General features: G+C 40.4%; 1 protein-coding gene across 2 annotated transcripts in view; it reads right to left on the reverse strand.

The window, feature by feature from the left end:
• Dctn4 (dynactin subunit 4) overlaps positions 1–25354 on the reverse strand; it is a 28594-nt gene extending 3240 nt beyond the window's left edge. Inside the window, exons 1-13 of one of the 2 annotated variants that reach the window (XM_048419171.3) lie at positions 25173–25354; positions 21997–22067; positions 18639–18817; positions 16179–16222; positions 13486–13593; positions 12070–12090; positions 11620–11693; positions 11294–11406; positions 10920–11029; positions 5607–5680; positions 3586–3640; positions 2502–2609; positions 335–432 (exon numbers count right to left, since the gene is read on the reverse strand). In XM_048419171.3, coding sequence (XP_048275128.3) covers positions 335–432; positions 2502–2609; positions 3586–3640; positions 5607–5680; positions 10920–11029; positions 11294–11406; positions 11620–11693; positions 12070–12090; positions 13486–13593; positions 16179–16222; positions 18639–18817; positions 21997–22067; positions 25173–25307 — 1190 coding nt within the window. In that variant the 5' untranslated portion in view covers positions 25308–25354. The remainder of the gene's footprint in view (positions 1–334; positions 433–2501; positions 2610–3585; positions 3641–5606; positions 5681–10919; positions 11030–11293; positions 11407–11619; positions 11694–12069; positions 12091–13485; positions 13594–16178; positions 16223–18638; positions 18818–21996; positions 22068–25172) is intronic. The other variant, XM_048419172.3, reaches the window with a different exon arrangement.
• Between the last annotated feature and the right edge of the window lie 1630 nt (positions 25355–26984).

The following is a 26984-nucleotide window of genomic DNA, read 5'->3' on the forward strand; positions in this document are numbered from 1 at the left end:
GCACGTGGTGCTATTTTGGAGGCCATGGAACTGGATGGTGGTGGGGCCTACCTGAAGGAATAAAGGCACATATTGAAGGTTATTCTCCCATTTCCAGTCCAGTTGTTTTGAGCGTTCTCTGCAACACGTGACTAGCTTGTGGCCTCACCTCATGCACCCACTGTAGAAGCCTCTCCTGCCACATGGACTAAAATTCTCTCTGAAATTAGAGCTAAATAACCTTTTCTTCCTAAGTTGCTCCTGTCACACATCTGGTCACAGCAACACAAAAAGGACGAATCCAGGCTTCTGGATCAGCTGACTGTGGTCTGAGGACCACAGAAAGATCACTTACTCAGGGTCATCCTGAAAGTCCTGGGGCTCTGCCAGTTCATCATACTCAGCTGCTGCATCCTTGCCAGCTAAAACGAGCTCTTTGGGAGGCACCACCACCTGAGAACAAAAGAGACGGACTGCAGCAGCACCATCCAGACAGAGGTGAGCATCACGTTTCTGGACACAATTATACTCCCGACAGCCCTAAAACACTGCTGGGGAAGCTGAGCGTGAGGATGAAGAACAAGTCAAGTGAGCACTGGTTTCACAGGGGCTGAGATAGCTACTGCTTACCTGGAAGACAACCCATTGGCATGGCTGTGGATGAATTTCTACAGTGGGCTCAGTAGGGTGAAGACCTCCCCTAACTGTGGGTAGCATCATTCTGTAGACTGAGGGTGGTTTTATTTCATCTCCCGCTCCTTTACTACAGATGCCAAAAAATGCTGTGACCAACTGACTTGAGGCCGGGCATCATGACTGTATCCTCCGACTGCCAGGCAAAGATTAGATTGTTCTGTGAAGACTTTGTTGTTCCAGTTACGGAATTCAACCAGGCTCTGACACAGGGCTGCACTGCATCTTTTCTCTTCTTCTTCTTTTTAACTTATTATATATACATGTATGCCTGCAGGCCACAAGAGGGCACCAGATCCTAGTATAGATGGTTGTGAGCCACCATGTGGTTGCTGGGAAATTGAACTCAGGACCTTTGGAAGAGCAGCCAGTGCTCTTAACTGCTGAGTCATCTCTCCAGCCCCCTTTCTTATTTTAATGTGTTACTATAAAAGGGGAATGCATATGCCCTTTGTTCTATTATTTTTAAGATAAGTCCTGGCATATTTGAAACAATTTACTCTTTTCCCTCCTAAAAACACAAGACTTTCTGACACTGAACCCTGGGTGTATTTATATTTATGCTTCTGGAACACAGGTTAGATTCTTATATCATAACTGGTTCATACCTTGTTATCTCAGAGACCAGAGACCACACTCCAGACTTTTATGTTTTTTGCTCAACTAGACCTACTTATTATTGTTAATCTTAAAAACAAATGTGAGGACAAATGTCATTGCTTTCTGGAGGTGATGCTAGTGAATGAAATCATTAAAAAGCAGAAGAAAAACCCACCAGGAAATTCTCTACTGACACTCTTTGAATAACAACTGGAGGTACAGGCATTCCTTCTATAAATACTTGCTGAGTATCACACTGGATTATGAGTTGGTACTACATCAAATTCTCTTAAAATTTCCATCAACTTAACTGGTGGGATACCTCAGTGGGTCAAAGTGCTTGCACCAAGGCCAGCAACCCGAGTTAGTTCCTCTGGACCTACGTGGTAGAGCAGAGAACTGACTCTAACCTCAAAGCATGTGGTTACAGCGTACAGACATACAAATACATACATATATGCAAAACTAAAAGAATCCCATCAACCTCTGAGCAGCAAAATATAAAAAAGCTGCATTTCATTTATTCGGTCAAAATTATCCTACTATTTAGTCACTGCTATTGTGCTCTATATAAGTGTGGGAACGTAGGAGAGATGCCAATTTCCAAAAGGAGACAACATCTCATGAGTCCTCAAGAATGAGTACTAAACTGAATGGGGAGAGTGCGTACATTGGGGAGACAGAGCAGGAAGGAGGAACTCCCCAGCAGGAACATTTACACCCATCAGTGCAGCCATCCCTGTAGCAGCACCTGCAAATGCTAAATTTGAGGCTCTGAAGGAAGGTCACACTGAAGGATGGTCACACTGAAGGAAGGTCACACTGAAGGAAGGTCACACTGAAGGAAGGTCACACTGAAGAACAGGAAGCAGTCATCACCAAGAAGCTGTGCTAAAAAAGTTGGACTTCATCCTCAAGTCAGAGAGCTGCACATGATCAGCAGGCTGAGCAGCTGATGCAGGACAAAGGGTCTGGTGGCACACAGGTGATGGGCTGAGATGAAGTTGAAGGACTGAAGTACTAAAGAGAATGAGGTCAGGCAGTAAGATTCCGGCTGAGACCAAGTGAGAATAATGAGACTCGACAGAGAGTGACTGTGTGTTTGAGGACAAGATAAAATCAGGACACTGGATCACACATAGAAACGAGAGTGTGGATTATTTTAAGCCATGGACAATGGAGCCACTGAGGCAATGTCAGGGTCTGTCCGAGGAGACAAATGCCCTTACCTTAGCAGTGCTGTTGATATTATCAGGGTCCCCTTCGTCACACTCCAACAGAGTCACATGGGTGAGGTTCTCTACTGGATTTGTAAGAGTGAGGAGGACCTGGCTCTCCTGGGGAATAAGAAAAGCATCTTTCAGACAGGTGCCATACTCCCGCTACGGCCCACTTTCTTAGGTGTTACAAAAATTGATTCACACCATCACTCCCTTTTCTCTGGAGCAACCAGACCTCTTGTTCCCCTACACCAGAGCATCCTAAGAATGGTTACTGATCTTTCTATTTCTGTGTTAGCAACATACCTTCTGGAATGGCTATCCAGTAAAGAAGCTCAGCATATTCTAGTTACTAGGCCTAGAAACTCTGAGAAAGGTTTATTATCTAAATGATTATTTTAAAGTTTGCAGTTCTTGTCCCTCTAATTGTTGCTTAGGGAATGAAAAGGAAAAAAAAACAAAAAACAAAAACAAAAACAAAAAAACCAAAATAAAACATTGTAGTCATAGGCTACTCAGAAATAGTATCAAGGGCAGAAGGAAAACGACATATTAAAACTATAAAATCTTTTTTAAGATTCCTAAAACCTGATAATATGGCCATTTACTACTTGAGATTGGTAAAATAAAGGGGTTCTGTAACTTTCCATGAGCAGTCTGAAGGCAAAGAGTCAAAGTGGCCACTGCAGAACAGTCAATCATTCATCAGTGCACAGAAGACAACCCCATGGAAGAACAGGGCTATTGTACAGAAGAACCGAGCCAACTCTTGGTACTGTGCACACATATCTGAATCAACAGAGAAGCTCCTACTGGCAACAAGAGTTGCCTATGGTACCCAGTATCACTGTCTTTCTTTTTTCCACTCTTCTACCTTTACAGACTGTGTAACCCGCTTCTCACACACCCAGCATGTTGTTAGCAAGAATCACAGTTTAAAGAGACAAAGTCTCTAAGTCTTTATCATTTCAAACTGCTCTTTCCCTGAACCTTCCCTATGGCATCCCATTCTACACACACAACAGCCCATATTCAGACATGCATAGACCACTGACTCTAATCAAGTCTGTGTGTCGATAAATCCAGTACTAACCTTCATGTAGCGAAGGTTGGGGATTGACATGATTCTCACTTCTGGAATATAATTGCTACCAACAAATAAAAACATGTATTAATGTTCACTGAAGTCTCTTGAAATTATTATTTACCTTAAAAAAAACCCACACATGAACTAGCATAACAATAATGTTAACTAGAACACATTAAGAGAAAATCAAAGACCTGTAACACCACAGTAAGAGACACAAAACCAGACTAGCAATGATTCTGTCTGAAATTTTAGGACTTCAGCCTGTATATATACAGAGTTGGGTTAGGGTTTATAGCTGTGTGTATCACATCATATGTTTTCCTTATAAATTTATTTTGAGGAAATCTCATTTATTTCACTTTTAAGGTAGCTTGTTATAAGATCCAGTCTCATTAACTAACATTCTGTATGGCTGTAAACACTAATTCATTCCTACCACACACACAGTGCTTCCTGTGTGCCAGGCAATATTCTAAGTATTGTACAAGTGTTTACCATAGTGTGCACTCCAACTCTGTCATGTAGTGGTTGGTATATTATTTGTATTTTAATAAATAAATCTTCCCTGAAGACCAGAGGCAAAGCTAAAGCCACTAGAGGTCAGGAAATGGTGATACACCTTTAATCCCAGGATTTAGGAGACAGAGGCAGATTAATATCTGTGAGTTCAAGGCCACCCTGGGCTACACAAGATCAATGCAGAAACAAATACAGGTGGTGGTGCCTCACTTTTAATCCCAGTACTAGGGAGTAACTCCTTTAATCCAGCACTAGAGGGAATATAAAATGTACGGAAAGAGAGGCTTAGTGGTTAGTTTGCAGTTGCCCAGCCTTAGTAGAGGTAAGATTTCTCTAGTGGCTTGGCTGCTTTGCTTTTCTGATCTTCGGGCTGAACCATAATATCTGTCTCTGGGTTTTTATTATTCATGCTACATTTTGGTGCTTAACGTGAGGCCTAAACCCACGACCCAGAGATTAAGGGTGTCATGCTCTACTAACAATTAGAATGATTATATACAATATATACAGGTAACAAATCCATCAATAATGTCTAGTCCATGCTGGGGAGTGGTGGCACGCCTTTAATCCCAGCACTTGAAATGCAGAGGCAGGTGGATCTCTGTGAGTTTGAGGCCATCCTGGTCTACAAGAGCTGGTTTCTGATGTGGGATTCCCTTCTGGATGCTGTGAATACCATTGGTTAATAAAGAACCCTGTCTCAAAAATGTCAAACAAAACAAAAAACTTATCAGATAGTTCTGACTGACGCTCTGTAGACCAGTTTGTCCACAAACTCAGAGATCCACCTGCCTCTGCTTCCTGAGTGTTGAGCTTAAAGGTGTGTGCCATAAAGCCCAGTTAAATTAAAAAAATAAACTACTATTGTGTCTATGTGCGTGGAGATCAGAGAAGAGCTTAGGGAGTGGCTTTCTTTCCACTTCTGCATAGTTCTCAGGGACTGGGCTCAGGCTGTCGGCTTGTTCCAGCAGTGCTTTACCCACGGAGCCATTCTGCTGTCTCCCTCAACATGTCTGCCTAATCATCTTTTTTTTCAATACACAACGACTGACAACCAGTAGTGAGTTAACTCTAACTTAATCACCTTTATTTCATTCAGTGAAATGTTAGCAGAACCAGAAAGTAAAATGAACGTTATTTCAGAGTACTCTTCAGTTTGCTATACTATATATTTATATTTAATTAAAAAAAGTCTGAGATACTTTATAATTCCATATCATCAGAGACCACATCACAACCCTGTCACTGATACAAACATAGTTCTGCTTCTGTCTTTCCAGAGGCTGGGACTCCAGGATGTGCCACGGTTTCGGGCTGCACAGCCCTGACTCTACATTTACAGATGGACTTGAGACTTCATGCTGTTCAACTAAATTCAAAACCAGAAGAGGAACAGAAAGACTCTCCTGATGTAATTTTTCTTTTTCCTTTTTAGACTTTTTAAAAAAGATAAGCCACATTGAAAAAGATTCATAAAACCTCAATCAACAACCCAAAATACTTACACAGCAACCAGTTGGATTTTGAATTTGATAGATGTTGGATTAAATTCTGGCTTGCTTAAGTTGTGTTCACATTTCTAAAAGAAAAAGTACATGTCAGAGAGAAAGAATACCCTCTGAAGATTCACAGAACCATTAAATGCAGAAAGAAAGTAGTTATTAGAATTTTATGTTTTGTCCTGCACAAAGTCTGTAACTTTTATAACAGAATTTATGGTACTAATAACCAAAATTTATAGAATACATTTGGGTCATCACAAATATCACAGCTTGTAGTGCTAGAAACTGTGTAAACAATGTACATTACAACTTAAGACAAACACTACACTGACTTCATCAGATGAAGGTACACAGTTGTTAATTTTCACTCCTACAGATGATTAAAATGAAACAAAAGATGGAGAAATAACCTATGTAACTTCGGACATCTGTATGAATGCAAAGATATAAATCCAATGACCTATAGACCTATATAACTTGGCTAAAAAATATGTTTAAGCCAGGCGGTGGTGGCACATGCCTTTAAGCCTAGCACATGGGAGGCAGAGGCAGGGGGGTCTACTACAAGAGCTAGTTCCAGAACTGGCTCCAAAGCTACAGAGAAACCCTGTCTCAAAAAACAAAACAAACAAACAAGCAAACAAAAAGTTTAAGTAGTACAAAGCTTTTCTGTCATACAGAGTACATTACCAGTGTGTTCCTGTGTCTCTTTGCAGGGCCAATCTGCACAGGGCAGGCTAGACACATTAGTGCACAGGCATCACCTTTTTTTTTTTTTCACAATACAAAAGCGAAGTCTATACCTTCTCTTACCCTTTCCATTTTACATTAATCTTGGAATTTTATCCTAGCACACATAGGAACCTCATATTTAATGTTCCACTATAATTTCTGTAACTTTAACCAGACAACTGAGATATTTAGAATATTTCAATCACTTCGTGACTATAAGTAAAGCAGCAATGATACTGGACATGAGTCAATTTCCAATGCATAAATGAGTAAGAAAATTTCCTAAGTGTAGATCAATGGGAAAGCAATTTGCTACTTTGATAGATCTCCCAAGCTGCTAATTTCTGCTTTCTGCTGACTATCAAATGGCATCCTGAAGCAGTTTTAATACACATTGCTGTCATCCCCACCTAAGTTCAAGTATCTTTCACGCTCACTAACTACAGGAATTTTCTCTGCCACAGTCACTCGCTATTTTTATACGGGGTTACCCTGTGTTTGGTTTTGGACAGAGGGTCTTAGAATATGCCACTCTCTGCTTTTGCATACAGAATAGTGGAATCGTAGGCATGTGCCCCGAGCCTTGCTTTATATTATACCTCCCCTTGCAGTGTTCTAGAGTCAGGTATACATTTTAGATAGATATCCTTCATTATCCGTACACCTTATGAACGACTCTTCTCAGTCTCTGCATCTTGTTTACAGATTTTCTGTGGGATATGAGCACAAGTTTTACTGTTACTGTGGTAGAAGTACAACTGTACAGTACAGTGTTTGTTGTTTGCTTGCCTTGTTTGTGAAATCATCCCTTACTTGGAAATCATATATGAACAATTCTAATTTTCTCTCCTCTTATTTGCCTTTTATGTTTCCAATTTTTCTAGTCAAAAAAAGTTGTTGTTTTTTTTTTTTGAGATAATGTCTCATGTACCTGAATTTGATATGTAACTGAGGATGACCCTGAACTTATATGAACCTTCTCTTTCTATTCATGAATACTGGAATTATAGGCACATAGCCCACATCCAGTTTTCTGTGGTACTGGGGATTGAACCCATGCATATCAGGCAAGTGCACCATCAACTGAACTATATGCTTTCCTGCCACATAGCAAAATCTCATAGTCTAGTCTTTCCCCAGTGATTTGTAAGCCATAATTATCAAACATTAATGTTTTTTAAATTGTCTTTTCTTTTCTTTCTTCCTTCCTTTCTTCCTTTCTTTCTTTTCTTTTTTTTGAGACAGGGTTTCCCGTGCAGCCCTGGCTATCCTGGAACTCACTCTGAAGATGAGGCTGGCCCCTGAACTTACAGAGATCCACTTGCCTTTGTTGTGGATTAAAGGGATTAAAGGCATGCACCAACACTGCCAAACTTACTCTGCCTTTTGTATTTAAAAATATATACCATACAAGTATATTACTTTGAATAATCAATATTATGCAATGTGCAAAGTTGATAGAAAAAAATAACTGCTTATTTTGAGTAGCTATTACTGTATTAGTAGTGTATTCTATATCCAACATCTATGTAAATCTGTATTAATTTACATACTAACATTTACTTTTATTAATGTCTGTTAAAGAATCAACTTTTGATTTTTCCCTTGTATTCTGCATTATTTAATTCCTTAATATAGTTAATATCTGCTTTTACTTCTATTTTGCTGAATTTACTTTGCTGCTATTTTTATAACTTTTGGAAATAGATGCTAAGATATTATTACTTTAACTTCTCTTATGTGTAAATACTATTTCTGTAACTCTGTATAGCTACACAGACATCTATATATCTAAGGATGGCTTTACTTATAGCATATAAGTTTTGCTATATAAGCATTACCAATTTAAACTTAATTACATTATAAACAAATGATACACTTTAACAACTTAATTTTCCAAAGATATTAAAATTTATTTTTATTTAATTTTTAATTATGTTTATGGGAGTGTCTGGATATGTGCAGGTAAGTGCAAGTACCCTTGGAGGCCAGAAGAAGATGTTGAATCCTCTGCAGCTGGAATTACAGGTGGTTTTGAACTGCCTAATATGGACTCTGGGAAAAAACTCCTCAGCAAGAACAGTAAGTGTTCTGAACTGCAGAGGCATCTTTCAGCCCCTGAGATTTTCTTTATTATCCAGTATACAGTCAATTTTTAGAGTGTTCTGTTTAGACTGTACAGATGTTAGGTATAACGTTTTGTATACACATCTATTTGGTCAGGTTTGCTAGTTAAAGGTTTCAAATCTTTCCTTACTGACTTATGTGTGTTCTGTTGTTATGTTATGTTGTTCATATAAGGTAAATATATGTCAAAATAGCCCCAAATTATATGTCTATTTATTTTCTCAAATATTGCTTTGTGTACTTTGAGTCTATTATCTGGTACTTATAAATTTTGACTGTTATATCATCTGTGAGCTGAGCCTTTGTAAAAGTGAAATACGACGCTGGGCATAGTGGTGTATACCCTTATACCCCAGCACTAGGGAGGCAGACACAGGCGGACCTCTGTGAATTTGATCTACATGGCGAGTTCCAGGACAACTAAGACTCCAGAGAGACCTTATCTTAAAAAACCAAAGACAAAAGAAAGGAAAAAAAGTAAAATACCTTTTAAAAAAGAAATCAGTGTTTGACCAGTCAGGCACACTGGTACATGCCTTTAATCCTAACACTCAGGAGGCAGACCTCTGAGAGTTTAAGGCCAGCCTGGTCTCATGAGTTCCAGGACAGTCAGAGATACATGGTAAGACACTGTCTTGAAAATGAAAAATAGAAAAATAAACTTAGTGTTTGTACAACTTCCACTGTTCCTTCTTCTTTTCTGATGCAAATCAAACCCAGGACTTTGTGTGCACTAAGTAACCACTGTTAAATTAACACTGAGTTCTACCCTGAGCCCTTGGCATTTTGAGACCGGGTATTATTGCTGTACCAGGCTGTTCCAGCTCAGGCTGGCCTTGAAGTGAAGATCCTCAGATGCCCAGGAGCTGGTTATAGGCATGTACCACCATGTCCAGCTCTAGCTGCACTTAAACTCTCTCTGAATTCTTGTATTTGTATTGTTTCTAATGAGCATAAAAATGAGTTGTGGTGTTTGTTCAATTTATTTAGTTGGACATTCTTTTTCTTATTTAATGAATTAATCAGTGTGAGTATGGGCACTTGTCTCCTTCTACCTTGTGGGTTCCAGGGATCAAAGGTTATCATGCTTCATGGTATGTGCCTTCACATCTAACCATCTAAGCCTGGTAATAAGCTTTGCTATATGCTCGTTCTACACTCTTAGTTATTTTTATGATCACTATTGGACATTAGGCCATTCATCCATACATGTTTTAGCATGCATATCTAAAAAGATGAGAATATTAAAAAACATTATCCCTAAAAAAGACTACTACTTCAGTAATATAAAGAAATCCTGCTAATGTTTAAATTCCTAGGATTTTATAAATTTTTATTTTCTCCCCTTTCCCTGCCTCCCTAGGCTCTTTTTGTATACAAGTTTTATTTTATTTATTTATTTATTTTTGGTTTTTTAAGACAGGGTTTCTCTGTAGTTTTGGAGCCTGTCCTGGAACTAGTTCTTGTAGACCAGGCTGGCCTCAAACTCACAGAGATCCGCCTGCCTCTACTTCCCTAGTGCTGGGATTAAAGGCATGCGCCACCACTGCTTGGCTTTTTTTTTTAAAAAAAATTATTTATTTATTTATTATTTATACAATATTCTGTGTAGGTATATGCCTGCAGGCCAGAAAAAGGTACTAGACCTCATTACAGAGGTTGGAAGCCACCATGTGTTTGCTGTGAACTGAACTCAGGACCTTTGGAAAAGCAGGCAATGCGTTTAACTGTTGAGCCATCTCTCCAGCCCCCATATACAAGTTTTAAATCTATGTTTTGTCTGGATCAGGATCTTCATTAAGTATAGAAATTATGCTTGGCTGGCATATCTTTAAATCACTTCAATCTTGAGATGCATTATTTGATAACATTAGCTATATATGGTTATTTAAACGAATTAGGAGTCTGTTTCTCAACTAACTTCACATTTCAAGCACTTGGCAGTGACGTGTAACCAGTGGGTACCACACTGCATCATTAAAGCATGGTAGAGTTCATCATCATAGAGAGTCTACAGCATCACAGGATGGAATCTAAAAGACTTCCTCCTTCCATTTTGTTATTTTGTTTTTACAATTTACCCAAGAAACTATTGTTTGTTCTGTACATTCCTAGAAGTTAAATTTATGGTTTTTCTTTTTTCTTGATTTTTCTTAAATTATTTAATTTGTATACCCTAAAAGCCATACGTTCTTCTCCTTTTCTGTTATGGGCTTACGTTATGCATTCAATCTTCAGATACTTCAGTCTCCATATTTGTAGAGCAGGAACAACAACGGTAGCTACTTTCAGAGTCATCAGGATTGAATTTATACTGAAATCATTTAAAATAATGTCCGAACATCTGGTGTGCTTTCTGAGCTTTCTGTATTTACCACAATGGCCAGATATCACTCATGTCTACCCTATCTGCTTTTCTCCTGGACAAATGGCAACTCTACAGGAAAGAGTATTTACCCGACAGCGCAGGGATCGTTTGATCAGAAGGTGCTTGTGTCGAGGATAGAGCTGTGAAGCAGAGACTGGCTGGAAGTCAGGCTGTAAGAGGCGCTGCTGAAGGGTGGTCACTAGCAAGAAAGACAGAAATCAGGCTTAGTTCACAGTCAGTTTTAAAATCAGACTTGTACGCAGGCAACGAAATATGCTACCTGAAGCAATATCCCAAATGAACAGTATTGATAGATATTTTCAAGTTCTTTAAATGAGTTTATCAGTTTATTTTCAATACATCTTTTAACTAGAGATTCCATTAAGAATCTCAAGTCCTGAGGCATGCTGGAGTCATACACAGCCAGAGAACAGAGCAGGAACAGAAGAATGTATGAAATTACCCTCTGTTAAGTTCACTGGTCGTGTGTAATAGTCTTCAGGCAGAGGTTCCACTTCAGCAACAGCCTGAGCTGGCTCAATCTTTACCTCTTTCTGGTCTTCTCCTTCTCTAAGGCTAAAAAATGAGAAGTCATAATTTCCCAAGGGTCCATTCAAAGTCCTTATCAAAGACTGAAGTAATCCTCTAACATAAAGTATCTTACAGTTTGGGTCTTTTTCAAGTCTAAGACTCTTTTTCCTATTGGTAGTTTAAAAAAAAAACCTCGATACCCCTTTAAACATGCATTCTGTTATCTGCTGTTCTCAGTTACTTAATGTCCAAACTTACGAAAGTCCAGCAAGTGTACTAATGGATGCACCAGCTCGTGGTCGCTGAAGCCTGGTTCCAAGACTGTACTTGTCCTAAACAAAGTTCAGAAATTCTTATTAGAAAGGCCAGTTGATACATCCTGTTCACTGAAGGCAAGAAACGGGAGGACAGCATGAGAAGCTTCGGGGAATAAGCAAAAACTAAAATAAAACCAAAGGTAATAAGACCAAAAAGCTACTCAAAATCTACTTTATTTGTAACCCACATTACTAGTCTATTCCTAGAATAAGCAACACAGAGACCAAAACTACAGTAGGACAGTAAAAGTGGACCACACACAAGCTTTTAACACTAGTCTAAGAACGTCCAAGCTATGGCTCAGGCAAGAACTATGTGAAGCATCTAAGACACATAATGACCATCTGCTAACTTCTTCAGGGTTAGCAAGAATCATAAAAGAGAACTTACCACTACATGAATAGTGTGTTGCTGTAGAGCCCCCAAATAGCAGCAGGTTACAACAGAGACAAAAAAAAATGAAGCATAAGATAAAAGCAAATGCATATAGCCGGCAGGTATATGGGAAGGTTGGAAGGATAGAGCATTTAGTTCCAAGTCCTGTCCTAATATGTAGGCGTGGATATGCTGATCAGGCCACTGGAGAATTTGGGAACATTCATGTACTTTGGTTAAGTGTAGGAGCTTTAGTTAATGTTTAACTAAACTCAAATCTATATATTTCTATATGAATCCTACCAGTCATTATGTCATTAGTGGCTTAATTAATTGTTCAGTAGATGCAGTATGACAAGTTATTTAAACTTCCAGATCTCATTTCTTCAAGTGTACAACGGGGGAATACTATCAACCTTACAGAACTGTTGTGGCAATTAAATAAAATGATATACATTATTTATTTAGCACAGTGCTTGACATGTCACACCATGTTATTTATCCACTGTCAACATGCTAGGGCTCAAGCAGGTACAAGGAAAAGAAACTGTTCTATGTGAACAAATGAAACTGGGGAGAGAACAAAAAACCCCTCAGAATCCCAATCCTTGTTTCTGTTTGGTAATTATAAACAGCACAAAATGACATCCATAAACCATATCTACCAACAACTCCACTTGTGCGCGGCTCTGCTTATTGAACCACACAAACACACTGTGTAAGGCTCAGGATGTAGTCAGAGAGAGAGTGCCTGCCTACAGAGGCCAGGTCCTAAGTTCAACCCCCAGCAACAGTGCCACCACCGCCACCACCACAAATACTGTGCATGTGTCAGTGATTTCCATCTTGAAAAAAATGAGGATGGGGCCAGGCGGTGGTGGTGCACACCTTTAATCCCAACACCTGGGAGGCAGAGACCAGTCTGGTCTAAAGAGCGAGTTCCAGGACAGGCTCCAAAAAGCTACAGAGAAACCCTGTCATGAAAAACAAAAAACAAAACAAAACAAAACAATTGAGGATGGTGTGGTAAGTAGTAAGGGACTAGAATTGGGAAATCAGGGTGCCAGAGGAATATTGCTATGGTAGGCAAAATAAAATCTACCACCCCACTACTGTCTTTTCTATCTTTCTGTAATACGCAAAAGCACTCAACAGTTTGTATACCCTAAAAAATTAAGCAGTAACTTTTAGTAGAAATAAACATGAAATGGAAAAATGAAGAATGAAAGATAGATGCCCCTATTAAAACACAAGGAATTTAAATAAAATTAATGACACACAAAAGCACAGCCGTGGGCTTACATATCTGTATGTGAGAAACTGTTTTTGATACCAACTACAGAAATCTAGGACACCGGCCATTTTCTGAAATGGCCACTATTCTGACGCCTTTCAGGCCTTGCAAAGTATCTTTCTGTGCCAAATTCTCACCGAAAAAGCCATAGGCATGTAGTTCCTACGTCGTGCCAGTTTCTTGCGATCTCGTTCAACCTTTTCCTTCTGAGCAAGTTGCTGGTAATATTCAATCAACTTATTCATCTGTAAGAAATCAAAGACTCGATTTGTCTCAAGAAAAGACTAACAAAATCAATCAATTGCATTGACTAAAAGTAAAATGAGCCAGGTGGTGGTGGTACATGCTTTTAACCCCAGCACTTGGCAGGTGGATCTCTGCGAGTTTGAGGCCAGTCTGCTGATCCACAAATCGAGTTCTAGGACAGCCAGAACTGTTTCACAAAGAGACTCTGTCTCAACAAACAAACAAACAAACAAACAAGAAAAGAAACAAGGAAAGAAACAAGGAAAGTTATGAAGTGGGCAAGTTTTACTTTTTCCCTCCTTTTCCTGTAAAGGGAATTTTCCCTCAATGAAATGAAATCCTCACATCCGCAGACGACATACTCTGCACGTCACTGACCACCACACCAGCCTTCTGTCACTTTTTAATTCATTTTTTCATCATAAAGCAGTATAAAATTTCAAACATACAAACATACAGAATAAAACATTACTCTGCCTCATCCTTTGATTGAAGGTAGCCTTTCCTTTCAATTAGGTACCTACTATTACCAGTTATGTCTTTCTGACACACTTTAGAAGAAGTATATGATACATTTTAAAATATGCATGTACAGATATAGAACTTGCTCCAAACCACAAAGTACTTTATTTTTCATGAAAAAGGGAATAAAATATCTATTCTTTTTCACTCCAAGTATAATGGACTTCCCATACATCTGATCTACCTCTCTGTCCATTACTAACACACCTACCTCCTACCTTGTTCTTTTCAAAGGCTGGACCTCATTGCATAGAACAAATGTTCTAAAAGGTATTTAAACATTTCTTACAAGAGGATATAAATGGTCTTCTGGTGTCGTTCTTGTCCTTTTTAATCAGCAGCAAAAATATTTCTTTTTAAAAAGAGGTTTACTTTATGTCCATGGTTGTTTTAACTATGTGTATGTCTATGAATCACATATGTGTAGTGCCTGTGGTGGCCAGAAGAGGGTGGTAGATCCCTTATGTCCTGGTTGGGATAGATTTTTGTCTACTGGATACAAGTTAGAGTTATCTTGGAAGAGAAATGTCAAAGGAGGAATTGCCTCCACCAGATTGCCTGTAGGCAAGACTGTAGTGCATTTTCTTGACGAATGACTGATGTGGGAGGACCCACAGTGTTTTCTCTGATTACAGCGTTTTCAGAACTGGGATGAAATCTTCACATCCAACCAGAGGATGCACGGGCTATGGAAGAGTTGAGAGGATGTGCTCCATACTTCTCTGCCTACCACATCCAGCTTTCTGGTACTGTGGGTAGTACCCCCCTTGTACAGGTGGTCTTGGGGTGTATAAGAAAGCAAAATGAGCAAGCCATAGGGCAAGTCTGCCTTGACTTCCCTCAGTGATAGAGTGTGGCCTGAGAATTTGAAGATAAAATAAACCCTTTCCTCCCCAAGTTGCTTTTGGTTATGGCCTTTATCACAGCAACAGACACCAAACTAAGACACCCTGGAACTGGAGTTACAGAGTGTAATTAGCTACCATGTAGATGCTGGGAACTGAACTCAAGACCTTATCACCCAGTACTCTCAACCACTAGGTCAACTCTCCAGCCCATGCAATCGATTTTTTAAAAAAACACTAAGGTGATCCTGTCATCTCCTTATTTTTAAACATTTAAAGGCTTCCCAAACTTCTTGGTCTACAAGGTCAACCCTCAACACCCTTCTCCATTTGCCGATACCACACTCCACTTCACTCTCTCAGCTACTATCTGCTTTGTTTCCTCCACCTACAGACTGCTCGCCTGCTTCAACTCTTTCTCCTCTGTGTCTAGCATCTCCAGACAGCAGCACAATGCTCACGATGACCTCATTAGTTGAAATTTCCAAGAAATGTTGACAAGGCCCAATTTCTCCCTCACATTACTTACTTCAGTTTCTACTTTACATGGAGAGAATTTTCCCTTTCCTATCAGACATGCTAAAGATTGTGCGCGTGCGCACATGAACACATATAGCTATGTGCAAGTACTTGTTCATATATACATGCATTTCTGTAGGTGAGCATCTATGAAGTACACACAACAAAGAATTCCAGAAACCTGTATCAACCCATACTACACACTATACATTGCTGATGTTATAGTTGAAAACTGTAAATTCCTGTTTAGTTTTCACTTGGACAGTATAGTATGCATGCTGATAACCGATCATCAGTTCCTCACACTGTTCTAATGTAGTTAAAAAGCCAACTGCAGCACACACTGCAAAAATGCTCTATCATGCTTCTGCAGGAAGTCATTACTGGTCCAAAGGTACCTTCAAAATTACTAGCGTCTCTAGGACTGAAAGGTCTATGTGCTTGTATTTCTAAGAGTGTCTGATAGTGAACGAAACTTTTATTAGTTATTGTGGGGCATGTGAAGAAAACAAAAGTTATTTCAATCCTCTTCTGAAACACAACTACAAGTGTTTTCAGTCAAGAGAGAAGAAGTGGCACCGACTTCAAGCCTCTCTGTGAGTAACTGACCCACAGCACAGATATAGGCACTTCTAGGAATGGGCCACACCCACTGCCTTTCTGGTTTCTTCCTCTGTGGCCTATGTTCTTGTACTTACCCGTTGTGTGTGAGGATTTTCTGGTTCTTGCCAACCGCCACTCGCTAGAAAATAAACATTGAACAGTAATTTTATCTTTTTAGTTTCAAAATTGTCACCTGTAGGACATAAATTAAAAACAGAATTTCCAAGAAAGAACACTTACGGACCAACACAACTGAAGAGCAACACAAACACCTTTTCTCTTTCCCACTCCCTTCTCCTTCCCTTTCTTTCCAATACTAGGGACTGAACCCAGGGCTCTGCCCATATTCTACACTGAGCTATATTCCAAGCCCTTTAAACACTCAGGTAGTCAAGTTGTAGAGCAATCGCTTCTACCCACCGAGTCATCTCACCAATCTTGTTTCTAAAATGTTTGAGACATAATCTTGTTTAGTTGCCAAAAATGGCCTTGTTCTGTATCCCAGGAAAACTGAGAGTTTGTAATCCTCCTGTCTCAGCTTCCCAAGTAGCTAGTATCACAGGTCTAAGCTATCAAGCCCAACATAACATTATTTCTTTAAATATAATGAGGGTGAAAAACTTGCATGTCTATAAGTATACAGAGTAGATTTTAGCAAAGCTGGATTAGGTTAAAGTCTCTTCAGCAGGAAAACAAACTATAAACACACCTGCACACACAAGGAACAATAAGTGGGCAAAAGGAACCCAATATGGTAGTTATGTGTCTAAAATACCAGCACTTAAGAGGTGGAGGTGAGATGAACAGGAGTTCAAGACCAGCCTGGGCATGAGACCCTGTCTCTAAAAAAAGGGATAAGACTTGTAGATATTTTGCTGAAGATGCTGTATGTGTGACAGATAATAAAGAAAATACACACTAGCCAGGTGTGGTGGCTCAGGTCTGTAATCCCAAATCAGTAGAGGTTTAGGTACAAGATTCACCATTTCTTTAATTTTTTTAAATAATAAAAACAAAGTATAATAAGGTAAAACAAAAACTAACACATTAGAATTGGACAAAATAAATAAGCAGAAGGAAAAGAGCCCAAGAAAAGGCACAATAATCAGAGATCCATTTGTCCATACACACGGGAGTCCTGTAAAAACACTAAACTGGAATCCCTAATGCATACTCAGGGGGCCTGGTGCTGACCCAAGAATCAACATTTCAAGATCAGCCTGGGCTACAAAAACAAAATAAAATACAAACTAAAAGATAGTTCAGCAGTTGAGACCATTTGTTGCTCTTGCAGAGGAGCTGGGCTCAGTTCTTAGCACCCATGTGGAGGCTTGCAACTGTCTGTTCTGTAACTCCATTTCTAGAAGATCAAACGCCCTCTTTTGGCCTTCATGGGCACTGCATGAATGTGACACATGCAGGCAAAATACCCAAATGCATAACATATAGATAAATAGGGGCTGGAGAGAAGGCTCAGAAGTTAGGAGCACTGGCTACTTACTCTTCCAGAGCATCCAGGTCTCATTTCCAGCACCCACACGGTGGCTCACAACCATCTGTAACTACAGTTCAGGGGATTTAATCCTTTTCTACCAGAGTGAGACATGCCTCAAAAAGTAAATAAATAAGGCTGGCAGGATGGCTCAGCAATTAAAGGCACTTGCCACTAAGCCCAAGGACCTGAGTTCGATCCCCAAAACCCACAATGGGGAGCGCATCAACTCCCCAGAGTTGTCCTTGGGCCTCCAAACAGGCATGTACACACAAACAAAAAATAAAAGTAAACAGGGGTAATCAAACTGTTCTCCAAGATGACAGTATTTGAGAATTAGCCTGTATCTAACATGATACAATTAGATTCAAAAAAATATTTGAGGAATAGCATTTTCCTAATTTGTAGCTAAATGAATGCCTTTGAAGATGATTACTTTTATCTTCAGCTATGAGACCCGTTCAAATCCTTTTCTGTGTTCCTTCTGACTCTCCTAAAAATTGATCTATAGGGTTCTTCAATTTGGTTAGTCTGTTATTAGTAAGTCTGCTTTTCTAAATTTATCATTTTTAATTTTGTCCATGATATTTAAATTTCAGATAAAAAAATTGTTTTTGAGGTAGGGTTTCACATAGCTCAGGATGGCTTTGAGCTCCATAGGCAGGTGAGAATGACCCTGAATTTTTGATTCTCCTGCCTCTACCTATGAAATGCTGGAATTACATATGCAAGTTAGAATATCTGGTGTATGCAGTGCTGGGAATTGAACCCAGGGCTTTATAAACAATATCCCTAGCTCAATAAATATTTTTAAAATAAATGGTATTAAGTTTGGTTGTAGTATTAGATTCATAAAAGTTACTTTACCAACTCTAAGAAAACGGAATAGTAATAGTCCAAGATGAGGAACTATGATCCATAAATATGAGGCTATGGGTGCACAGAAGACTTACTGACAACTGTCCTCAACTTAGGTTCTACAGTCCAGCACATACAGAGCTGATAATCTATGGAGAATTATAGCACTGATGGCAGAGCAAACCCCACGTTCAAGTACACTCACCTACAGATTTGTCTGCCATGCCCACGTCTCTAGAAGTCCATCGACAAAATCCACAGGCCAAGTAGTAGGCTTTCTTCATGGTAGTTTTGGCTGGGTCATCTGGAAGCTGTGTGGAGATGCTGGTGGCCCGGGTGGAAAGGGTGTGCATGCACCCAGGACAGTCAAAGCAGTTGGCACATCTGTGACACGGCAAACACAACCATTCATTCAACTAATACTTACAGGCCCCTGCTATGTGCTACACACTGGTTTCATTCAAGGTCTCTTAAACTTTTTCGACTTTTGAGAAGTTTTTCACATAATCTCTAGGATATATTTTTGTAAAACAAGTATACAAATAAAACATTTACTGTTAATAAATCAAGAAAAATTTAAAAACAATTTATTGTTATACATGTAATTTGCCATTTATTAAAGGTAGAAGCAGCTGGGTGGTGGTGGTGCATGCCCTTAATCCCAGCACTCAGGAGGCAGAGGAGGGCGGATCTCTGTGAGTTCAAGGCCAGCCTGGTCTACAGAGTGATTTCCAGGGCAGGCTCCAAAGCTACAGAGAAACCCTGTCTCAAAAAACCAATTAAAAAAAAAAAAAAGCAAATTTGTATGCTAATAAAGGTGCTTGCTTATTTTTATATAATGAATTAAATCTTTGCTAAACAGTTGATAATGCTGGAGAATCTTCAATGCTTTTCAGAGCTGATATTTTGTAATTGCCAATACTTTACTTAAATACATAATATAAAATGACAGACGTCTGTTTAGGGCAATTTCAGAAATTTCTGGAAATTCTGTTCCAATCCCAAGCCAAAATGCATTCAATGAATTTTTTTTGGTATATATATGAAGTTTTCAAATTTGAGCCTGTAAAGTAGCAGGTTTCCTTAGACTTGGTTTTTGTTTACTCTTCCCTAACTCTATATAATAATAATAATAATAATAATAATAATAATAATACTGCTTAAGTCAGCAACTCAAATCAACTTTTAAAAGCAAACACTCTTATACAATAGAATCCAAAGAACTATAATCTGATACATGCTGAGGAATGATGGTAGAAAAATGCCTTTGCTGTCTATGATCAAGCTAATATATTTGTATTATAGCAAAGAACTTTACATGTGTTGAAAAAAACTCCAATTCATCAGCTATAACAGTCTCAACTGTTTTAGGCAGCACTCACTGCGGCACCAGGAGTGCCAAGTCCACACACAGGCTGTGTTCAGAGCCAAGGTTATAATGAGGTAGTGCAATGGGACATGGGCACGCGCCACCATAAACACCTCAGTTACTACATGTCTGACTCTGAATTAGATTTTGTTTCAGAAACCTTTCACCGCTCTCTGAATTAGATTTTGTTTCAGAAACCTTTCACCGCTGTCAACTTTTTAACGTGCTCACATCTAGTTACATGGTCACAATGCACGGTTTAGGAAACCATGGTCCAAATGTTAGAAATTCAAAGATTCTCAAGGGGAAAAATATATTTTTTTTTCCTGGTACTTTTACCAAGTTTAGCATTTAAGAAGTACTATATGTTCACTTAAAAACAAAACAAAACAATTATCAGCAAAGCTTGTAACAAATCAGAACCCAATTCCACCTCCTCTACAGAGAAAAATTACTGTTTCTAGGTAGACTTTTCTAAGATTCCACATTTTAATGCCTATATAGGACACAGATTTTTAAGGAAAAGGCATATGTCATAGTTTATGCTGCTAGAGAGGACAGAGTACTGTGTGACAGAAAATTCAGTCTCAACAACATAAACAACTGTGAAACTGGATTTGGAAAATTACTGTTTGACCGCTGTGCCAGGGATCTGAAACACACCACCATGGAGGGGCGTGGTCAGAGTGGGGCACCAGCAGGGAACAGACACCAGGGAAGAGGCCTAGTCAGAGTGGGGCACTAGCTTTCTGTTATCTCCTAGGATGCATTGTGTAGCATTTCCCTTGGGAGCGCTAGACCCTGGTGTCTTTTGCTGATTGTTTGAAACAAAGTCTATTTAGCTCAGACTGGTCTTAGATTTGTGATTCTTTGGCTCCTGGCTCTAAGTGCTAGGATTACAGTTATGAGCAACCACACACACCCGGTGCATTCAGTACTCCCACAGCCCAAGGATATCAAGATGTCACCTGTAGTCTTCCACAATATTGACCATCTACTGTAATAATAAACTGCTGTCTTCAATAAGAGAAATAATACCACCCACCTTACAGATTCACTTGAAAAGCTAAGTGACACATGAATGTACAGAAAGCATACAAGGTAGCATCTAATTCTCAGGAGCTACTTCCTGAAGCAGGAAAGACAAATACTAGTGGCTCCCAACCACAAATGAACAGGAATAAGGCTGGAAACAAGAATTTTCACAACTAAAAACGCAGCAGTAGCTAGGAGCAAAGAACATATCTAGCAGCCAGTTTTTTGTTTTGTTTTGTTTTTGTTTTGTTTTGTTTTGGTGTGTGTGTGTGTAGCCCTAGCTGTCCTGGAACTCATTCTGTAGACCAGGCTGGCCTCAAATTCACAGAAATCCACCTGCCTCTGCTTCCCATGTGCTGGCATTAAAGGCATGAGCCGGAAAAAAAAAGGCATGTGTCACCATGTTGTGCTGGGTTTTAGTTCTTAATATCCTCCAGTAAAAAGAACCAAGCTTCTTCAAGAAATAACAAATTCTTAGAGGCAGAAAATATACACACCAAAATACCTTATGGCACTATACTGGTAAGAAACTGCTCAACAGTAACTGTTCCTAACCTCTGAATCAACTCTCCAGCCCTTAGTCTTTTCATTGTTTGTTTTTCCAAACAGGGTTTCTCTGTGTAGCCCTGGCTGTACTGGAACTTGCTCTGTAGATTAGGCTGGCCTCGAACTCACAGAGATCCACCTGCCTCTTGAGTGCCGGGATTAAAGGCATGTGCCACCACAGCAGGTCTAATTTTTTTAAGCATATTTATTCATCAACAATAGTACAGCCAGGCGGTGGTGGCATACACCTTTAAACCTAGCACCTGGGAGGCAGAGGCAGGTGGATCTCTGTGAGTTCGAGGCCGGCCTGGTCTACAGAGCTAGTTCCAGGACAAGCCCCAAAGCTACAGAGAAATCCTGACTTGAAAAATTAACGTCAGGTAGTGGTGTCCTACACCTTTTAAGCACTCGGGAGGCAGAGGCAGGTGGATCTTTGAGTTCAAAGTCAGCCTAGTCTACTGAGTGCGCTCTAGGCTAGCCAGGGCCACACAGAGAAAGCCTGTCTCAAAAAAACAAAATTTGAGGTCTGGTCTATGAAATAAGACCCTATTTTGGCCTCAGTGCCCACAAAACCAATAACAAATGGGAACAGAAAGTTCTGTTCAGTTCTTACCTATTCTTTTTTAATTTGGCTTCAGCTGATGGCATGTTTTCTAAGCAGCTGGGACAATAATGTGAGTCCACCTATGAAGAAATAAAGATATCAGAGAAAAAGAAATTCATTATTAAAATCTGCTGCACCTCACCAGAAGGTAAGAAATTACTGACCTGGGGAAAACAGACAAAAACACCTGGACTGTTTCCAACTAAGCAATTACCTGTCTGTTGATGGTTTTCATTTTTTCTCTCTTAATCCTTTTCCTTTCTCGTATTTTCTGTTCCCTATCACCAAGGTTTATGTGTCAGCTGTCTGAGACTTGTCTATCTGATAGGCAAAAGCTCCCAAATGAATAACTCTATGGTTTAATGAATCAATTAATAATGCAAATGTAAAGCTGTGATTAACAGCCTCCCATCGAGTTTGGCTTGATTTCATTATAATAACCCAGCAATCCCTTTGTTAAGAGACATTAAGTTGGGTCTGATGAGGTGGCTTGTGATGAAGGGCGTTTGCTGCTCTTGCAAAGGACTGGGGTTAGAGTCTCAGCACCCACATGGTGGCTCACCCTTAGTCTTCTTCTGACCTCCACAGGTAGCAGGAATGTACATGGTGCACAGACATACATGCAGGCAAAACATTCAACATTACATTTTCTAAAAAAAGTAAGATAACTCTTAGCTGGGCGGTGGTGGCACATGCCTTTAATCCCGGCACTGGGGAGGCAGAGGCAGGTGGATCTCTGTGAGTTTGAGGCCAGCCTGGTTTACGAGAGCTAGCTAGTTCCAGGACAGGCTCGAAAGATACAGAGAAACCCTTCTCAAAGAACCAAAACCAAAACCAACAAAACAAAACAAACAAAAAGTAAGATAACCCTTAAAAACATTGTTTTCTCATTAGTGATATATTTACTAAGGATATATAAAAATTTACATAGTGATAGCCAGCCAATTACAGACTTGTTTCTTATTTTTTTTTTTTTGTATGTGCATGCATGTGGACATCAGAGGACACTCTCAGGTGCTACAACTTCAAGCCCTGTCCCCTGGCCATTTCCCCGCTTTTTTCTTTTACAAGAAAGGGTCTATCATTGGCCTGGGGTTTACCAAGTAGATAAAGCTGGCTGGCCTGGATTATGTGTCACAGTGCTTAGCTTTATGTATGTGTGTTCTGGGATTCTGGGATTGAACTCATGACCTCAGTCTCCAAAAGAGAGATTTTCATTTATTTATCTTACATTTGTTTTGTGCCCATGTGAGGAGGGAGGTGGCCTGCAGGTAGGCAACATAGCTCAACTCACGGTGTGTGTGTGCATAGCTCCCAGGAAAGGGTTCTGTCTTTCCACCACATAGGCTCTGAATCCAACTCAGCCTTTACTTGCTGAGCCACCTCTTCAGTTCCCCAGACACAAACTTTTTCAATAACAAACTGAACAACACAATAACCTTACTGTATTTTACTCAAAACACAGTCTAAATATTAGATCTGCTTCTTTAAAAAAGATCTCATAAAAAAGCACTTTATGCTGGGTGGTGGCGCATGCCTTTAATCCCAGCACTTGGGAGTCAGAGATAGGTGGATCTCTGGGAGTTCGAGGCCAACCTGGGCTACAGAGCAAGTTCCAGGATAGGCTTCAAAGCTACACAGACAATCCCTTTCTTGAAAAACTAAATAAATAAATAAAAAGTACTTTATATAATAAGTAGATTTGATTTGATAATTACACAATTCTAGCTATCACACAAAGTGTTAATGCAAACTTGAAGAAAAATCGCATACATGGCATAAATATGTAAGTATGTATAACTAGGACTGGATTTCTTATATTCTTTGTCTTAACCATTCTTAATATTCTGAAAAGTATCCCCAATAAGATAAGAATCACACTACAGGACATATTTTCACAAGTATTTTTTCCCAGGATTTAGTCTCTGATACAGATCATCCTTCCCACCTCTAAGTGACTCTGTGACCTACGGAAAACATTCTGTGATTGCTTCTTAACCTGTACATTTGGGGGAGGGGTGTGAGCCTTGAGAAAGCTCGTGAGAAGTCACACTGTAGCCGACTGTCCTAGAAATTACCATGCAGCCCATGCTTGCTTTGAATTTACAGTGTTCCTCTTGCTTCAGCCTTCTGAGTGTTAGGATTATAAGCCTGGGTCACCGCAATACGGCTTCTTTTTTTTTTTTTTTCCTTTTTCCAACAACAAGCACCTTCAATAGTTGGGCATCGTGGATTACATTTATAATCCTGGTACTTGGGAGGTGAACGCAGGAGAATCAGGAGTTAAAAGGCCAGCACTGGCTACACAGTAAGCTTGAGGCGAGCTTGGGCTACATGAGACCCTGACTCAACAACTCCCCACCCTATCCAAAACCTCCCAAACCCAAGCCTCCGCCTTCATTATCTGGAAAGATTATGCAAAACCTTTGCCACACAGCTAAATACAGAATAAAGCTGCCATCATTTCTGTGGGTTTTTCCACCAGACTGTGAGATTCCCAACAGCAGTGCAGTAGATAAACAACTTTTGTCAAAAGCTGCAAAAGGTTTGGGATGGTTTATTAGGTGCCTTTTAATTTTCAAACTGAACAATTCTATTTCAATGACCATCTGGGCCCGGGAAGAGAACTCTGAGCTGCTTTGACCACAGACTACCCTATGCGTTTTCTACTCAAGTCAACCTATCCCAGCCTTCTCGCTTCAGTCGTTGGCCTGGCTCAGGAAACCGGGTCAGTTGTTTGGACAGGGCCCGGTTCTGGTTAACGGAGGGTCAGGCCTTCCATGAAGGGAGGGCCACGAGCGAGAACGGCTGCCCTCCTTCCACTAACGATGAGAAAAGTTTTCTCTGCTTTTCAGAGGCTTGTGCTAGACAGCCCCCGACCAATCTCTCGGGTCTCAATTCTCAAGTCCCATAGTGGACCCCAGAGTCCGGGGCAAACCGGTCCAGCTACAGGCAGTTCTAGAACAAGAGGCTCTGCTCAGCCCCACCCGGGACCGCCCCTTTCCTAAGTGACAATTTACAAGCAAATGAAATCGCAAACTTAGATGAATGATGGGGCACTTAGCCAATCGGAAAGCTAGATACAAGATTCCCCCGCCTCTCCCGGCGGAACTTCCCGCCAGCCGCAGTGACAGGGAAGAGCACCCCCGCCCCGGTGCGCAGTCTCCGCGGAATGGCCCAGTTACCTCGTGCGACACACATTCTAGCGATCGCAGCTCGCTGCAGTAGCGGCAGAAGTAGAGCTGCGAGAGCGGGGCCCGAACCTTCTTTTCTCCTTGGACGAGATAGAGAACCCGCTCCGACTGCAGCAGGGACGCCATCTTCGGGAGGGAGGAGCCAACGCCCGGAGCACATGTCACGTGACTCAGTCCGGCGTCTCCCACCCCTCGTTCCTTACGTCTTCCACGTAGACGTTGACGTAAGGTAGCCGACCCAGAGGGGCTTTGCGACTTCAGTGCGCGTGCGCTTCTCGGGTTTGGGCCCATTTCACGGCGTTTTGGCCGGCCCTCCTCGAGACGCTGTGGCCTGGTCAAAGTCTAAACAGGCTCAGTGCTCTTTGCATCTTCCGAAAAGTAAGGCTACCGTTTCGTCTTCTCACATCGGCCCCTTCCTACTCCACCGTTCAGGCTGATATTCCATCCTAACTGGAAAACAGAGTTACAGCAGCACATTTATTCTTCCGACGCTCTTGCCACGGACCTCTGGAAACATCCACATTATCTCTTGTCAAACTTCTTTGTTAAGATCCGCGCTTTGGACGTACCATTCATTTCTAAGTTTAAGGGGTTAGCGATAGGTCTACGTGCTGGGAACGGCTAGTATCAATAGTTGACAGGAGGTCAGTGAACCAACTGTATTCTCCTGTATACATCAAGGCGTGGATGCTTAAAGTGACTTGTGTCCCAGAGCGTTTTCACAGGCCCATGCTGCCTGCCACCATGTGCTTGTCCTAGTGTATTCAGTGTCTGACATTAGGGCTTGAAGAAATGGCTCAGAGGTTAAGAACACTGGCTATTCTTCCAGAGGTCCTGAGTTCAAGTTCCAGAATCCACATGGTAGCTCACAACCATCTGTATTGAGATCTGGTGCCCTCTCCTGGCCTGCAGGCATACATACAGACAGAACACCGTATACATAGTAAATACATAAATGAAAAAAAAGTCTGACTTTAGAGCCCATGATGGGAGCAGAAAAGGAACCAATCTATTAATATTGAGAATGGGAATAGAGGAAATGGAAAACATACACCGCCTCAATTCTCACGAAACTTCAAAGGTAGATACTAGCATTATTTCTGTTTTAGAGAGCAGAAAACCTGCTCTTAGGGAAGCACAGTGATTTGCTTCCCGTTTTCTCTTGTGTTTGTCTCCGGAGCTTGTACACATTTGCCCCCATATGAAACGTCTTGAGCCTATTCTCCAAGATGATAGTAACTTGCTTTATATATGGTTTTCAGTTATACAGTATTTGATCCGTATTATTCCATAAATTATGCCACGTTAATAGTTTAAGTCTAAAATTTATTAAATTACATTTACTCTTTTTTTTGTTTGTTTAAGGTAGGGAAGAATTTTATCCAGAGACCAAACTACAGAGCAGGTATGATTCTTCCGGGCTGCCTGAGCTAGAGAGATCAAGGGCCCTTTACTCCTCTTGGCAGGCAAACACCCTGGCACGAGATTGGTTTCATAGACGGGTTTCTTTGGCTTCATAGATTATCATGTAGCTTTTAGTGAGTTTGAATCTCCTTTTCTAGACTACTGCCATAGAGTCCCATAGCCTAATGATGCAGAGGCTACAGATTTATTTGAGCTGACCCCCATTTGAAACCCCTTTTTTAAATTTTTTTTTTTTTTAGAGAATTGGTTCTAAACAATTCCCAGGTACCTAGATGTGTCCAGTATTGAATAGGGAACCAGGGAGAGACACATGTTTTCCCCTCTCGGGGCTCAGGGTCTAGGTTCAGGGCCAGTGCTAGTGCTTTTCAAGTGTGCTTC

The sequence above is a fragment of the Myodes glareolus genome, chromosome 13 (genome assembly GCF_982192425.1).
Source record: "Myodes glareolus chromosome 13, mMyoGla1.1, whole genome shotgun sequence".
NCBI lineage: Eukaryota > Metazoa > Chordata > Mammalia > Rodentia > Cricetidae > Myodes > Myodes glareolus.